The following is a 16,773-nucleotide window of genomic DNA, read 5'->3' as shown; positions in this document are numbered from 1 at the left end:
CTGAAAAAGACCTCATTTTGAATGCTTTAAAAATAACAGACACACAACCATTAGAAGAAAAAAAGTCAAATGTGGAAAGAGTGTAAGGGTGAAGGAGACTGAAATTTATTAGCCTACAGTTTTGCTTGAGTGAAGAACATTTGGGAAGGATTCATGTCATACCACACCTTTGGCAAACGAGAGAAAGCAGCTATTAACTAAAAAAATGCCAAGTGAGTGGCTGAGTCCACAGCTTTTTATGTACAGTAAATAAAACAGGTATAAAATGACTTAATGTGTACATTTGGCCAGGTCGTCGCTGTTACAGGTCACATCCTTTCAGCAAAAGTGCATATTTGGTCTTCACTTCTTGACTTCACCCAGATCATCAATGCTGTCATCATCCACCTACAACGCACAGAGAGACATGGAGACTGAACTGTGTGTCATGTTTGAGATTATAGAGGACATTTTCAAAAGCAGTTCAGAAAATCCGCTGTTCACACCGTCCACAGACCCACGACACTGTCCTGTGCTATTATTTTGGATTGAATGAGTTCTATCCAATTTATATTGACACTATCATATGCTGCTGTTGAGAACAATATAGTTATTATGGCATTTATTGTTTTACTGCCCAGCCCTAGATGGCACTTTAAGATGTGCATAAACAAATGACTCAAAACTGAGCGAACGTTATAAATAAGAGAGTGCCAAAATTCCTCCACAACACAGCAACATACTGAGGGGGGTGGGGGCACTTATTTTTTTATTGAATTTTTTAAAAACACATTACTGTAGGGACACAGTATATACACCAGTCCCTCACATACATACTATACAATGTATAGTACTCTTATGCATGTCTCCCCTCTTCTTGCAAATGTTTGCTGGAGCATGCAGTGTTGCACATGCAAGCAACAGGAAGCTAACTGCAGTTCACTTAAAGGCAGCCAGTGTCACCGATAACAACTTGAACTTTGTTACGTTTTTACAAATTGCCAGTGAGAGAGTAAGTTAAGAATGAACCTTTTCAGCACACCCTGGTTTTCTCCAGAGATGGACAGCTTACCTCAGGCCACTTCTCTTGAATGACGTCAATTATATCGTCTGTAAAATCTCCCTGAATGATTATTTCATCCTCTGCTGTAACCGAGGCACCACAAGAGAATTTCTGGGCAAAGAATCGCTGAGCCTCTTTAAGGTCGATGTCTGCAAGAGTCAAACCAGAGATCCATGTTAAGAATAAAACACGAAGGGAATACGATTTAGGCAGCCTAGAGGATAAGGACAGCACAAGAGCTCTCACCAAATGTCGCCAGGCCACACACCCGTGTGACGTATTTCTTCTTGGCTCTTGGGATCTTTGCTATTGTAACTTTCTGAGGCACAGTCTTCTTTTTCTGTTTGATCTGGCCTCTTCCACCTTAAAAGGTCAATTATAATGAACCGGATTTAAACTCATGCAGTGTTAAGTCGCACACAATTAAAGCACTGATAAAAAGTGAAATGCAGACAACATGAAGCAATCAATCCTTAGCTATCATTTGAATCCTAAAGACTTACTGGAATCAGTAGACTCAAGTTTATCAGACCCGTGTCTTAAAATGAACCTATGAGGTCTCAGAGTGTAAATAAACCTTAAACAAGGCAGGTCTCATACTTATTCCATTACTTTATATGTAGGAAATTTGATGCACTATAGCAGTGAATCATGAACCAGTAGATTCTGATTCATTTTCCCTCTGACATTTACGCACCTCTCTTCTGTTTCTTCTTTTCCTCCTCCTCGCCTGCAGGAGGAGCATCTCCAGTGCCTGGTTCCTGCTTAGGCGCATTCGCTGCTGGGCCAGTGGGACAAATGGAAAATGGAACAACATTAAACCCACTCCCTCAACAACATGTTTAGCTTTCAAGGGATTATTATGCAGCTTGAAAACCTGGCATCATTACAGATCTTTACAGCAAATCGTTTCACCTTTCAGGCCTTGAAAGTCTGTTTTAAACAATTAAAAGCCAGTTCTGTTCACACTGTGGTGAACCTTGCACAGACAGGACCTCTAGAACTCCAAAACTATATTTTTAAAGTACACATGACAATCAAAAGCATGTCATGTAGCATGAAGGTGACCAAAAATTCATCACACTAAATGTTATCAATCCAAAGAGCAGCGTGAGAAAAACTTTAATGTCAGCATGACCTAAATGAGCCATTCGAGAGATCAGTTTATTCACAACACCTGGCTAAGTACCAGTTTGGTATTATAACATATATGATTTAGCTTCCTCAGAACAAAGTCAGCCTGAACAACGTCAGAGCCTGCTCAGAGCAGCAACGTAAGGGAACTCTGAGCTGACTCTAAGCTTTTTCAAATAAAGCATTACTGTTAGAGAAAAAATAATCCTGACTGACTGTGCGGGACCCAGCAACTGCAGCTAATATTAGAAGATTGTGGCTTTTGTTGGAGTCAAAATGTTAAGTCTATAATTATCACCTCATCTAATCTTTTTAGAGGAAGGCTATTCTGTTAACGTCCACAACTGTATTTTTATTCTGTGAATGACCCACGATTTCAAAATAATGTTCATGGCTGTTTTAGTGCAGCCCCTCAGGCCATCTGTCCCTCTTTAAGACAGTCTTTTCTGACGTACCTGAGATGACCATATTAGAGACAGTCCCTCTCTATGACATCATACACATCCAAGAGTAGAATAACCTGCCTGAAACATGAGCTTTTAGAGCAGTCTGAAACCTGAAATTTTGGCTCATTACTTGCACCTACACTGACATTTAAAACTATGACCATGATCAATAAGAGCATCCAACTTGCGAAAATGGTTACATTCATTCATTATTATCTATCTAAAATCTGAAACGCCACTCACCTACAGTCATCCTGGCAAACACATCTGGAAAGTTCTTCTCCAGCCATTGCCTACATTTAGCTGGCTCAGGCATGTACTCACAGTACTGCAGACACAACACTGCAGTTATTTACGTTGCAGCAGAAAAAATACCCCCAACTGAATATTTATAGAAAAGTGGGTCACACAACTAAATACGGAAACTGATAGTCAAACTCACCTCTGTAGGCAGAGAGCACACTGCAGAGAGAGAAAAACAAATCAAAAATTCATGTCACATTTTGAAAAGGGGCCACCGCAAAACAATTGAAGATGAAGTGATTTTATATACTGCACCTCCACAATAAAGAACTTTCATTGGGTACTTTGAATCAGGGTCAGCTGTCCCTTGCTCTGATCTGCTTTCCAAGGACCCAGATTCCATCTCAGTAGTAGCCATCAGAAATTAACTAGAAAAAAAAAAGGGACAATGAACACAGGGCACACACAACATTTACCCAACTCATGTTAAATACCAGTAGTTTGTGAGTTGTGTTGTAGGATTACAATTAAAAAATACCACAGAAAGATGTGCTTTCTTTTGTTTTTAAAATGGGTGCAAAGTTTTTGTTCTTTAAACTGACAGTAAATGGCAAAAAAAATGCCTTTTAGAATTTACAATATCACAACATTCCCAAAGATATTCAGTTTACCAACATTTCACAAAGTAAATGCACATATTCGAAAAAAAAAAAAGGTAACTTTATATCTATATTTACCACACACAGACACTTTGATGAGATGCCAAGTATATTAAGGCAACGCAAAAATATTCAGCAAGTTCTTGTTTGTTTTTCTAGGTTAGAGAACAACACCATCCACATCAATTCATGTGTGAAAAATACTTATTTCTCCTATATTGAAAGTTCAATCAGTGCCCTGGTCCATATAAAAGATGGACAGAGCTACAGTGATGTCACCTATTCCTGAAGTCCCATTTTGAAGTCTCCAAAGCTGTCATTTTGGTTTTAAAAGAACAGAACAAAAAAACCCAACCCCGGATGTGGTAAGGAGTGACTAGTGGACATCAACAACAAGCCAATGCAGACACCACAGATAATCCACTGTGAAACATGTTATGCCCAAGATTTACGGGACAAATGTAATTTTTTTTAAATGAAGTATGATCCATAACAAGTGACAGAGGTTGTAAACGCAACAGGAAAGTGTTTATGATCGTCAATACAGAAATCCATCTTCCCATAGTCTTCTGTAGGACCTGAAATCTTGTTGCAACCCCAGCTATCACCATCTGGCAGCCTTTCGATAGAATGCTTGGTTAAGGCACTTCCACATTCTGGGCCACTTTTCAGACCCAAAAGCTACATCCATATTTTATACTGTCTATGGTTACTGCTAATTGCCTAACGCTAACACGTCTCATCTCTGTTTGAACTTATATCGCTAAGTTATTTGGCAAATAAAAAGGAAGAAACTTGCAGACAGCATTCTTTAATAATTAATTTACAGAGGAATCCATGCTTTCCTTTGCTGGCACCAAATGTCAATATATAGAAGCTAAATTAGTTTGAAACACTGCATGTATTTCCATTGCTTGCAGATATATGTGAAATATCAGCAGGCAGATATTTTTTGCCTGATACTGGCCTATTGCCGATATATTAGTGTTTACATTTTCCAAAAGTGTGAACATGCAAAAACGTGCAAACCATTTATTCTGTACAGGAATTATTGGAGAAAAGGGTGACTTTTCTGAAAGGGATTGAACACAGCTTGTCCACCAGAGTGAATCTGACTCTAGGTACTGTGCGTATTAAATGCAGCAAGTACCATTATAACTGGGTGGAGTTTTTAACTTTTCACTTTAACCAACACGTTTGTGAGAAAACAATGCTTCAACCTCAACATATTTTATGTATATATGTAAATAAAGGCTAAGAATCAATATCAGATGTTTTATCCCATGAAAAAATGGATTGGATGGATTGGGTTCGGAATGAACCAGAGGTCCGAATGGTGAGCTAATATTTGAATGGGAGAGAATTTACTTACAAGTTGTGAAAACTGCGCTTACATAGACTACACTGCAACATGAAAAGGTTTAAATACTACTCATGATTAAAGTTTACATTACAACTTATAAACCGACGGACTAAATTCTCTTTAGATTTATTATCAGACAATAATACATGGATGAGCACGGCTCCTGGCAGTATTTCAACATGCTAGCCTGCCTTGCCAACACTCTTCCCTTAGTTTCACGACATATCGGGCATAAGGGTACCAGCTAGATAACAGCATCAAACAGATGTGACTGAACTGAAATTGATCACCAGCCGATCGCAGACTGTAATATAGCGCCTGGCTCCAAAACATAAGTGGAAAGAACCACAGAAAAAATAAAACATATAAGGCAGTATGAATTTGATATTGCCTGTGGAAAGAACAGGCTTTAGCTTGCTAACACATGCGGCTTCTTTGCATTAGCTGAGCTATTAAATAGAATAGTTAGCTACAATGCTTGTAGTAAAGTCTACAATTAAACCGTAGTAATTATTCTGCAAACACCCATCCCGTGGACACGATGCATCGAGCTGATATCTCTAAAAAAATATCGACTTTAGTTTTACTGCTTCGTTCATCAGGTAACATTCATTCGCCCAGCTGTCACCGTAAGCGTCTAGGAATTAGCTTAGCCGGCTAACTGAGCTAACGCACGGCTAAAGTGGACACGCTCTGCTGCTGAATAAATACAGAATAAATGTCAAATTACGTACCCCGCACGATATACTCTAAAACTGTTGTCTTTCCAATGAAACCGATCGCATTATTCAAGCTCGTAAGACTTTTAGAAAAGCATTCTCATGAAATATGGTTCACTTGGCGTACTTGGAGCACGCCATGTAACGCGTCTTGTTTTCTTCTTCTGCATAGGGTTTATTGGCGGTTGGCAAACAGCAAAATGGTGCATTACCACCACCAACTGGTGTGGAGTGTGGACCGAAATGACAATAAATAAATAAAATATTCTAATTCTCCCGAACAAATGGGTCTGCCTTAAAAACCAAAATACAGCCTGATAACTTTCACTTACAGAGCTCACGCGAAATAAAATTAAACAAGTCCAACTTCACTTTCATATCGTCCAGCTTTTTGATCAGTTGTCTCCTTTCCATATCATACTTCTCACAATGCAATAAAACATGTTCTATTGTTTCCTGTTCCCTACTGCAGTCACACTCCCCTGTACAGTGTTTACCATTGACTGTAGTGTTTTCTACAGTCAATGGTGTTTGACCTATTCACTTCTTGTTTTAGTTATAGGGGTAGATTATATGCTTCAGCGCCCCCTGTGCTTCGGAGTAAAAACACACATCACAGATTTATTTTACATCTAGTTTTGTTTTCATTGCTGTCTAAGAACCTTCATAGACGTCTAAGGAAGGAAGCTCAAAACAAGAGTGAATAGCAGAACAAGATGTTTGGCATTGGCAGAGAAAATCTATCAATTTTCAGGGGCATACCCATTTAGGGGAAATAAATTTAATAAATTACTGCTACTCCTCCTCCTCCTACTACTACTAATAATAATAATGATAACAATTATTATTATTATTACTATTTAAAAAATAATTTCCCAAATATGGCATTAACGAGGTGTTTGTCAGTCTTGTTATTCTTGTTCTTTTATTTTGGAGTTGTATTACATTATTTTGAAAAGTTCTGCAGGAGTTCCGCCACTGACGTCACAACATTCAAAAGTTGGTTGAAGTTTCTACGAGCTAACGTGTAAACTTTTGGGGGAACATTTGTAGCATGTTTCTAAATTAGAGCAGATTTGAAGCTTTTGGATAGTTGATATGGTAAGTTAATCTCAGTATCTTAATAAGCTAGCTAGCTACCGACTTGCCCTCGAGATATGCCCCAGAAAAAGCTCGGCACAACAATAACAACAGTGACTGATGATAGAGATTGAACAGATTTTAGTAAAAAGCTGGAATGATGTGATGGAGAAAGGGAAAAGACTGTGCACAAATAAAAGTCCTCTTGGAAAAGCCTCAGCCTGTTCCCTCTGGTCAAATGGTAAACAGATGTTTTCAACTACATTTCCACCATCCTTCTTTAAAAAAAAAAAAATTTTTTAAAAGAGGTGTAGTTTCATCCATCCAACATCCACTTCTGCTTTGTTTCAGATGCTTCAGGTGAGCGGTGGCATAGCACTCCAGTTAAAACGGTGAGTAATATTGACATGTCGAAATAGTATTGTAGCAGAGTGATTGTAATTTGATTTGTATTATATGACACTTTTAAGAAAAATGAAGGTGCTTCACTTGATGTGCACCAAATACCCGGTCGAAACAGCTTTAAGATGGACAGCAGACCAAAACAGGGCACCACAGGCACCCCTCCCATCTTAGCAGATACCTTCTGTACTCCCAGCATGCAGGAAACTAAGGTAAGAGAGGATGGATTGCTAGGTGGATCAAGCAGGATGTTGCTGGTAAATCTTTCACATTTGTGCTTATGTTGTTTTGGGGGTTTTTGCATTCAAAACCCAGTTATTGAAATATTTTTAAAAGTTTTATATTCTTTGACCAACACAATAACTGATTGATTCCTTCAGTTGTTATTTGAGGTTTTCTGTCATTTGTGTGTTTGGCAAAAGTTTACTGCAACTGACCTGAGCAGCACCATCATCCAGAGACAAAGGAAGGAACTGCACCTGCTGATGGCTGAGTTAAAGGACCGGGAAACAGAGTTAAATGCCATGGCTGCTTCCCATCTTAAGCAGCATCATGCCTGGGAACAGTACCGCCAGAGGGTGTTGACCTTGGAGCAGAAGTGTGCCCATTTAGATGGTGAGGAAAGCTAAGGATATGTTGGTCAGTTCAATGCAGCTGTAACTCACAGGGGAAAGCTGGGTTGCAAAGCAGCTTGCAGATGTCCTGCAACTGTAGGCAGGATACAGCAGCTTCAATAGCGCACTGTACATAAGATTTACCAATCCAATGTAGAAGGAAGTTAAGCATAATCAGTTATGGTAATCTAAGGAGCTTGGAAAGAAAAGTGACCGGACTTCCTTTTTTTAGGCCTTCACAATAAGGCTTAAAAATCTGTGACTCTCCACCAATTGCTCTTAGAACTGAAAAAGCTTGTTGAATGAGAGGTGAAAAGTCTTCAAGAAACTTAATAAAGTCCAGATGCTTTTCTTTCCAAGCTCCTTAGATTCAAAAGTGAAATATCAATATGTTTATGATAAACCATGATAATATTGTAAATAGCTCTTTTCTCTTGTTGCTGACAGTGTAATTAATTTGTATAGATATGGTAATAACATGGTTGTTATGAAGCCATAATAAAAGTAGGAACCCCGGCTGAGTTGTAAAGAGATCAAAAATGCATTATATTAATAAGTAATCATTTTTTCTTTGTCTTTGTTTCTATAGTTTGCACATCATCTGCAGACTGAGTCTGTTGATGAAGGTGCGTACACATGCCACTTTGTTAAACGGCCATATGGCGGGACTTTGTTCGTTTTTGTGTGTGCAGAGGAGGTGCAGATGCGTAACGAGGTGATCAGAGTCTTGACTAAACATGTGCGGGTGGTGGAAACCAGGGAGAAGGAGGCCCAGAAGGAACTAGACGAAGCCCGACAGCAGATCTGTGAGCTTGAAAAGAAGCAGAAGCACATTAGTGAAGAATGCCAAGACTTTCAGGTACTTTCAGGTACCGCCATAACATCAGCACACAGTTGGATACACTTAGTACTGCTGGGTGTGGTCGTTCATGTGATGAAACATAAAGATAAATCTTAAAAATGATTGAGGAATGAATTGGGTTTCTTTTTTTGATTTGTTTTTTAAAATTCCCTGATACACAATTACTTTTTTCAGCTAATCCCTTTTGGGATCGCCAGAATAGATCATCTGCCTCCATTTCACCCTGTGCCTTTCATCCTTCTCTGTCACACCAAATCTCTGCATGTGCTTGTTCAGTACCCTCAATACTGCAGTCAATATTCCAGAAGCTTCTATGTGATCTTCCCCTTTTCCTCTTCCCTCAGCTCCATCTTGAACATCCTTTGTCTAATATGGGCCTGGGCAATATGGGAAAAACAACAATTTATAACCATAATGTTTTAGTACCGTTTCATTAAATCTATTATTTTTTAGCTGTCCTCACAACATCATGCATTGATGATATCACTTTGTCCATTTGGGTTTTTTTTTTCTGTCTTCAAGTATGGTACAGGATAAAGTGCAGTATGAGTATAAAGTATGCATTGCATTGTGCAGGTAAAAGGTCAACAGTGCACTATGCAAGAATGTCACTTCTTCAAATGGTAAAAAGTAATTGTGGTATTACCCGTCTTTGTAATACATGTTTAGCCAAAAGGTCTTCACACTACCAAATTCCTTGGATCCTTATTTCTAGCATTTCCTCATCTTTTGAGACTTTTTTGGGAGCATCACTTTTGGTAATTCTTGAGTCTTCTTTTTCCATTCTCACTTTGCCTTTTATATCATTTACACTCCTGATGTACTGGTGTGTACAGCTACAGTACCTCAAAGCACATGTGCTGCTACCAGCTGCTCCTCTTGCACTGTCTATCAGTCTAACCTGATGTTGCTCTAATCCTATTCTTATCACTTGCACTCTGAGATTTTATCATGGATTTCAAACAGGTCCATAATAAACAGATGGGCTGTATTTGTATAGCGCTTTACTTAGTCCCTAAGGACCCCAAAGTGCTTTACACTACATTCAGTCATCCACACATTCACACACTGGTGATGGCAGCTACATTGTAGCCACAGCTGCCCTGAGGCGCACCGACAGAGGCGAGGCTGCTGGACACTGACACCACCGGGCCCTCTGACCACCACCAGTAGGCAACGGGTGAAGTGTCTTGCCCAAGGACACAACGGCCGAGACTGTCCGAGCAAGGGCTCAAACCGGCAACCTTCCGATTACAAGACGAACTGCCAACTCTTGAGCCACGATTCACATCAACTTTGCTTTCAAATTTCATTTGAATTGTTAGTAATGAGAACAATCTCTGTGGTTATAACTGAGTATTTTTCAGTGGAAGTCTCCAAACCCAAAGGCATTCAGGTGATGAAGGAGACCAAGACCCCCATCAAAGGAGCCCCACCCAGCAGCTGTTGAAACCTTGTGTTTTTGTGTTCTTAAATGAAGAGCCAATAAAACAGCTTGTTATAACACAAACAAGGAATATTTTGAACTGGAAGTCATGCAAAACTATTTTAGCACATTAATACAACTGTGTGTCCATGCTGTTTTTCAGGAGAAGAACCAGAGTCTCAACTCCACAGTCACGGCTCTGTCCACACAAGTCGGCTCTCTGCAGGTCAGGGAGGAGGAGCTCAGTTCCATGCTCAAACTCAAGGTACACATGTTAATCTTTGCTCTCTATATAATCTGCTGGTCTTGCATCAATTTATGATGTCCCATCATTTTATCTAATTATTCTAACCCTTTAGGACCAAGATATGGCAAAAGCCTCGAGTTATATACTCGATCTCTCAGGGCGCCTGCAAGACCTTGAGACATCTCTGAAGAAGAGTCGCTCACAGGAAAGCAAGCTCCTGAAAGACCTGGAGGAGAATAAAGTGTCTTACAAGGAAGCCAGACATGAAGTCACACAGCTCAAAGGTACATTATTAAAACTTTGTGTCATTTTGTTGCCTATTTACTCTCATTCTTTAGAGGGCAGATGATCAGAGGACACTGATATTGTTTAAAAAAAAAAAATAAGGATAATGGAACAGTAGTCTGCAACTCTGCTCATAAAAAGGAATTGAAAGCCTTTTGGGAATCAGATTTAGAAGATCTGCCCTTATGCGTTATCTCCATGTGCTCCATGTGACATTTTTAGTCTGGATGTATGGCTGTATATTTTTTTCCAGCATTCACAGAGTTGTGCACAATAAATTCTGTTAACACAGACTACAAGACACATACTATTTAGTGCTGACACATAAAGCATTGAAAACACAGGAGCTTTTTATGAAGGATCGTTATTACATAAACTGTAATGGTATCTGAACTTTCAAGATGCAGGTTGGGCAGTATTTTTCAAACAGAGAACTTGTCCAACCATCAAATGGCACACTCCAAAAAACAAAGATCTTCAACAGAAAATCTGGAAGAAAAAAAAAGTTTGGCCTTTCTGTTAAAAATGATTTAAAAATGAGTTATCTGTTTATTTGCATGATCAGTCGTTTATCGTGTTCTTCTTCTTCTATGTCGTGCTGTGCTCACAGAGGAGCTACAACAGCAGGTAACACAGAGCAGCACCCAGAGAGAGGAGATCATCCGCCTCAAGCAAGAACTCCATCTGCTTCATGGGGACACCCTGACAGGTACATCGCAAACACACTGTCTTTTCCTGCTATTTCATTGGTGGAAACCTCATGATGTATTTCTTGATATGTTTTTGACGTATAAGTCTCTTTGAACCTTGAAGGCTTGCTGGATAGATTTAGGACTGGCTAGTGTTACGTAGAGTTCTGTGTGCTTTATCCTGGTATATGGTCCTCATCTTTGATATCATATAATGAGTGAATATCTGTATGATAGCTATTTAGTGTGAATGCTTGAAAAGGATTCACACTTGGGACATGACTGCTTCTATTTTTCTCATTCTTAACATTTATATTTTTAAAATTATTCAACTTTATTCAACAAAAATTTCCCATGTATTTCAATGGAGAGACCCTTCAAATTCTCATTCAACTTACTCCTCTTTAAACTGTATCTACTTCCACATACATTGACGTAGAGCCTCCATTCAAACTTTAAAACGAAGACAAGACATTCAACTATTCAATTTGTATTTATCTGTTCAATATCTGTTATACTTTTTCTTCAGTTCCAGTTTAAGTTTCATCCTTTTTTTTCAGGCGTTTCAGAGTTTATAATGGGTGTGTATGGGACGGAATGTTGGGGCTAGAGTGAGACAGCTCAACTGCTAGAGTGAGAGGAGCAAAAAAATTAATCTTAAAATCTTTTTTAAAACTGCTGCTGTGTCCGCAGCGTTTGCTCTACAGGTATGATTTTACCCTCAAAACGTAGCCATAGCTGTCCTCTTTCATCCAATGTGTTTATTATAGTAATAAATGTCACCGATGCACAGCCTCCTCCCTCCAACTCTTCCATAGACTCTAATGTTAAAATGGCTCAGAAAGTTTGTCTGAAAATCAGAAGTACAGGTTGTCTTTACACTGTCACCACGTCCATATAATAAACTCCACAGGCATGAAAACTGAGAATTTGGTAGACTGGACATTGCTGGTGCTCACAGTGAAAGAATTTTGTCAATATGACCTGTACTTTTCATTTGGGAAGGATTTGTTTTGGCCTGACTTTTCTGTTCATTTTAAGCAGCAAAAGTGAGGCGCATGTCTGTGTCCGTGTGTAGGGAGCCATTGGGTGCAGTCACTATAGCAACCAGGCTCACATCTGCCTGCTTAACGAGCTCTCTCTCACTCTGCCATGATTGGCATGGATGATGTTTTCTGACTCTAAATTTCCTTTTCTCATTTCTTAGGTTTTTCTAATTTACAATTAAAACATTTTCAGCTGTTTTCCAACTTCTTCTGTGTGAATGTCAGCTTTTAGCAGTTCAGCACTTTTGTTTTCAGGCGAAAATTTCTGTATTTTTCATCTCATTCAAAATGTTTAACTTAAATTCAGAAATTAATTCATTTCAGTGAATACATTCAGATTCAAGCATTCACACTGCAGTTTCTTCAGAAAATGCACTTTCTAGTTTAAATAACTGTTTTCATTTTAATTTATCTGATGAACCTCTTCATCATTTTTTCTAATGTAAAAAAGACCAAACATATTGGTGTGACAGTTATATGAACAGAGAAAAATGAAAGTGGTTCTAGAAATGGAGAATAATCGGCATTTCATTCTCAGTGAATGACTTGCAGTAGATGGCGTCAGTGAACAGTGACAGTGTTAGATTCAGTAGCAGGAGTATGTAGAGATAATGAGGTATGCAGTCCTGTCTTATCTCAGCAGTCTGCTTTTCTCGATAGAAATCTGTAGGGTAGATTGTTTCAGATACCTCTCAGCCTGAGAAAGACACTCTCCTGCAGAGATAAGCACAGCATTTGATCTCTTTGACCAGGGGAGGGAAACAGCTGGAAAGATGAGCTGCTAGAACTGGCCCACTCCAAACAGGAACGCCTCATGTCTGAGCTCCGCTGCCTACGACAGGTATAGTTTCTAACATGTAGTATTTCCCTGAGAGTACTGAACAAAACGTCATAAGCGTGAACCCATAAAATATACTGTGGTAACTGGAGCTCAGCTCTGGAAGTACAGCTTTCCTCATTCCTCCAGCATAAGGTGACTTACCGGTTGGACAACATACCTCAGTGTTTCTGCAGTTTCACAACGCAGATGTTTGACTCTGGGATACTGTCATTGTCCAGTGCTTCTTGAAGTAGTAACAGGCTATAAAGGGTAAATAAAGAGAGACAGTGGAACCTCGGGCACAGGCACATGAAGGTCTCCTGCTTCTCCTGTAGCTTAGTAAAACCCCTGAACTGAATTTGGCTGATGTTTCTTTTCAGCCATTCCCATGATTTTCTCCAGTTCTTTTGAAACTTTTTTGTGTCTGAATGTGCTTCATGTTTTCATGTAATTGCAGTCATTTTGTGTCTGTAATTCAGGGGGAGCGCAGTAATTTGAAATCTATTTCCAAGTGTCCAGAGTCTCTTTTTTTGTTACATCTCTGTCTCATTGTCATCTAGGTATTTGATATAGTCTGCTTCTAAATGATCATTAAACATATTTTTATATTAAGTTACAATTTTTAGGTAGTTTTCATCTGTTTGTAGGTGAGAATCTTTAAATCCACTTTTACTACTAGAATTTTTCTTTCAGCATCTCTCTCTTTTCAACATAAATGCAGACAATTTACTCTGGTTTGAACCCCACCTGTCATGTGGGGTCATGTTTTTAATAATTGAAAATTTAAAAAAAAAATGCATTCAAGTGATCATGTTTGTGTGTGTGCAGGTTTGTGAGAATCAGCAGAATGACTTGCAGCTGATGCAGCTGAGTTGTGAAACCCTGAAGGGGAAGACCAGTCAGGGATTACTGGGCAGGTGAATAATGTCCTAGGATAACAAACAAAACAGCAAAAAAAGTGCAAACTATGTAACAAAAATATGTGAAGGAACTACTTTCTGGTAGTCCTGACCCCAGTATAGTAGCTTTTCCACATATTGTTGTTCAATGGTTTGCACTAATTTTGCTGCTTTTGGACTGCTCCTGTTAGGGGTGGCCACAACAGATCATCTGCCTCCATCTCACCCTCCCCTCCATAGAGTCTTCTTCTGTCTTCTTCACTATATCCATCCATACTGCCTCCTGTCTTTTTGGCAGTGCCACTGTTTTGTGCAGCCAGAAATACATTTTAGAGCCCACAGTTATTAAAACCACAGAGGCTGCACAGCTGGCAGCAGGTGGTTTAAACCAACATGGTTACAGACCCTTTGCAGGCATATCATGTCACAAACCCATTCCAGCAAACTAAGCTTTCACTGAGTAAATATGTGTGGATTATATTGTTGGCAGTAGGTATACTGTGGGGTTTTTAGAGACACTGATAGCAGCACACATACCCACAGCTGGCTTGTTGACTGGACAACATACTAAAAAAACCCCATAAACATTCAGTGTGTGTGTCCAGTACAGTCCAGTGCAGGAATGAATTAATTGTTTCATAAGACTCAGATAAATGTCTAATTCTTAAATCTCAAATTTAGTAAGTGTCTGTGTTTTGTATATTAAATTGAATGTGGTAAAGTTGTGAAAAATCCTTCTAGATTTTAAACAGGAACAAAAGATTAATGAATGCGTCTCTCTCTGTGTTTCAGCCAGGATGAGTTAACATGTAACTATCCGAAGGATGAGTCACCTTCTTCACTCAGAGGGAAGAACTTAAAACCTGTGTATGATGATCTGCCTGCAGATGCTCTTCAAAGCTCAAACAACTGTAGCCAGGGAGTCTTCTCAGCTTACTTGATGGATGTAAGACAACTTTATAAAGTCTCTCTACAAACCTCTTGTTTGTCAGGGACAGCATATAAGAAGAAAGTTTGTTTAAAGGGAGGGTGGAAACGGGGCTAAAATAGGTTGTTTAAGACAAGATGGCGCGATGTCAAGGGGCGATCGTGGCTCAAGAGTTGGGAGACTGACAACCTTCCTTGTAAGGTTGCCGGTTCGAGCCCCGGCTTGGACAGTCTCGGTCATTGTGTCCTTGGGCAAGACACTTCACCTACCACCTACTGGTGATGGCCAGAGGGGCCGATGGCGCGATATGGCAGCCTCGCTTCTGTTAGTGCGCCCCAGGGCAGCTGTGGCTACAATGTAGCTTGCCATCACCAGTGTGTGAATGTGTGTGTGAATGGGTGGATGACTGGTTGTGTAAAGCGCTTTGGGGCCCTTAGGGACTAGTAAAGCGGTATACAAATACAGGCCATTTACCATTTTACAAGTTAAACTATGGGGGTACCTGTATATGTTAAATTCAACTGTCAGTCACCCAAAGCTACTCTGATAGAGTCCAAAAGAAGTAAGTCTGTGTTTGTTTGTTTTTTATATGGAAACCGGAATAAAATACTTTTGACCACACAATTTATGCTGTTGACAGTTCTGAAACATGCGTTGGCAAAGAATGATGACACAATGGAGTTGTCTTTTAATGCTGCTCAGGTTGGAAAAATTAAGATATTTCTTTTTCTAGTTGTTATTTTAAGCTAAACTAGCAAGATTTTAAGTAACTCCTAATATAAGCACAGACAAAAGTGACTTAAGGTTTTTCAGGCATTGCAAAACAAATTCGTCACCATATTGAAGTATTCCATTAATAGCTGAAGACAAAGACCAAGAGTTCTTTCCTTCTCTCATCAGGACGGCCCTCTTTCCAGATGCTCTCTGCAGCAGCTGTTAGATGAGTCCAGGCTGGTTGTGGCTGGTTCAGGGAACAGCATCCTGAGACTCCACAGTTCTTTACAGAATAGCAGCCAAATGGTGAGTTGCCGCCCACTGACCCTTTCTATTTCCAGGAGTCCCAGACACCCCAACATCACCCAAGTACCTCCATCCTCAAGTACCTTGACTTTCGGCCTCTTTTCATCTCTCTCTCCTTATTTGTGTTCATGGGGTGTGACATGAAGAGGATAAAAATATTCAGTTCCTCCTGTTTGGGTGTGTTAATCATACCAGCTTTATCGTATTTCTTTTTCTCTAACAGACCAGTCCAGCTCCACCCAAAGTTCGTCCTCAACATAACACCAACCAGCCAGTAAATCACATGGACTTGATGACTCAGCTGAAGAATTGATTTTCCTCATGTATGTTTCAGTATTTACCAAAGTGACACACAACTGTTGAGCACTAACTTTGAACTGAAAAATCAGTGTTACCATATTAAGTACTGCATGCACCACTTGTTGAACCTTAAGGCCTCCCAGGAAAAGGTGAAGTATAAATACAGACTGTGAAATGTTTTTATATCACTGATATTGTTTTAAATTGTGAGATGTGAATATGTCCTATGTTAGTATTTAAACATATAAAGACACACAAATGTCATTGATTAACAAAGCCAAAGAGTGTATTTTTAAAATCTTATTTGTGGCTTTTAAAGGCTGAAACGTGTGGAGTGAGTGAGATGGGAAACCAGTCCTACAGGGCTGATGAGTGGTGTGTCCTTGTACCGTTTTTCCAGTTTCACGGGCTACAGATCAGCCTGGTGACTCAGCCGAAATGTCTGCGTCTTTTAATAGCTTTTACGTTTTTTTGTTTGTTTTTTAAATAAAAATATCTGTATATAACCTACATGTGTGGTACTTTATTACCTGACAGTCCCACACTTTT

General features: G+C 39.4%; 2 protein-coding genes across 6 annotated transcripts; one reads left to right on the top strand and one right to left on the bottom strand.

Annotated features, from left to right (window-relative positions):
• Positions 1-83: 83 nt before the first annotated feature.
• On the bottom strand, positions 84-6,125 carry denr (density-regulated protein). 4 transcript variants are annotated; one of them, XM_087843922.1, is made up of 8 exons: positions 5,939-6,125; positions 3,181-3,293; positions 3,065-3,084; positions 2,867-2,950; positions 1,740-1,830; positions 1,289-1,405; positions 1,052-1,191; positions 84-387 (listed from the first exon to the last, which is right to left on the bottom strand). In XM_087843922.1, exons 2-8 carry the CDS (start codon positions 3,281-3,283, stop codon positions 343-345), a joined length of 600 nt encoding a protein of 199 aa, XP_087700048.1. In that variant the 5' UTR covers positions 3,284-3,293; positions 5,939-6,125; the 3' UTR covers positions 84-342. The 4 variants fall into 4 exon arrangements, with proteins under 4 accessions (XP_087700048.1, XP_006804773.1, XP_006804774.1 ...); XM_006804710.3 differs by lacking the exon at positions 5,939-6,125 and adding an exon at positions 5,622-5,794 and having other exon boundaries at positions 1,740-1,823; positions 2,866-2,950; XM_006804711.3 differs by lacking the exon at positions 5,939-6,125 and adding an exon at positions 5,622-5,794 and having other exon boundaries at positions 1,740-1,820; positions 2,866-2,950.
• A 474-nt stretch (positions 6,126-6,599) lies between these two features.
• Positions 6,600-16,720, top strand: ccdc62 (coiled-coil domain containing 62). 2 transcript variants are annotated; one of them, XM_035913870.2, is made up of 13 exons: positions 6,600-6,707; positions 7,038-7,078; positions 7,157-7,300; positions 7,511-7,703; positions 8,395-8,561; positions 10,154-10,255; positions 10,350-10,521; positions 11,133-11,231; positions 13,010-13,098; positions 13,906-13,994; positions 14,769-14,922; positions 15,805-15,924; positions 16,148-16,720. In XM_035913870.2, exons 3-13 carry the CDS (start codon positions 7,214-7,216, stop codon positions 16,235-16,237), a joined length of 1,362 nt encoding a protein of 453 aa, XP_035769763.1. In that variant the 5' UTR covers positions 6,600-6,707; positions 7,038-7,078; positions 7,157-7,213; the 3' UTR covers positions 16,238-16,720. The 2 variants fall into 2 exon arrangements, with proteins under 2 accessions (XP_035769763.1, XP_006804775.2); XM_006804712.3 differs by having other exon boundaries at positions 6,600-6,927.
• Positions 16,721-16,773: the final 53 nt, after the last annotated feature.

The sequence above is a fragment of the Neolamprologus brichardi genome, chromosome 7 (genome assembly GCF_056152115.1).
Source record: "Neolamprologus brichardi isolate AB-2024 chromosome 7, ASM5615211v1, whole genome shotgun sequence".
NCBI lineage: Eukaryota > Metazoa > Chordata > Actinopteri > Cichliformes > Cichlidae > Neolamprologus > Neolamprologus brichardi.
The sequence above is the reverse complement of the archived record's forward strand: the minus strand, read 5'-3'. Positions and strand labels throughout refer to the sequence as shown.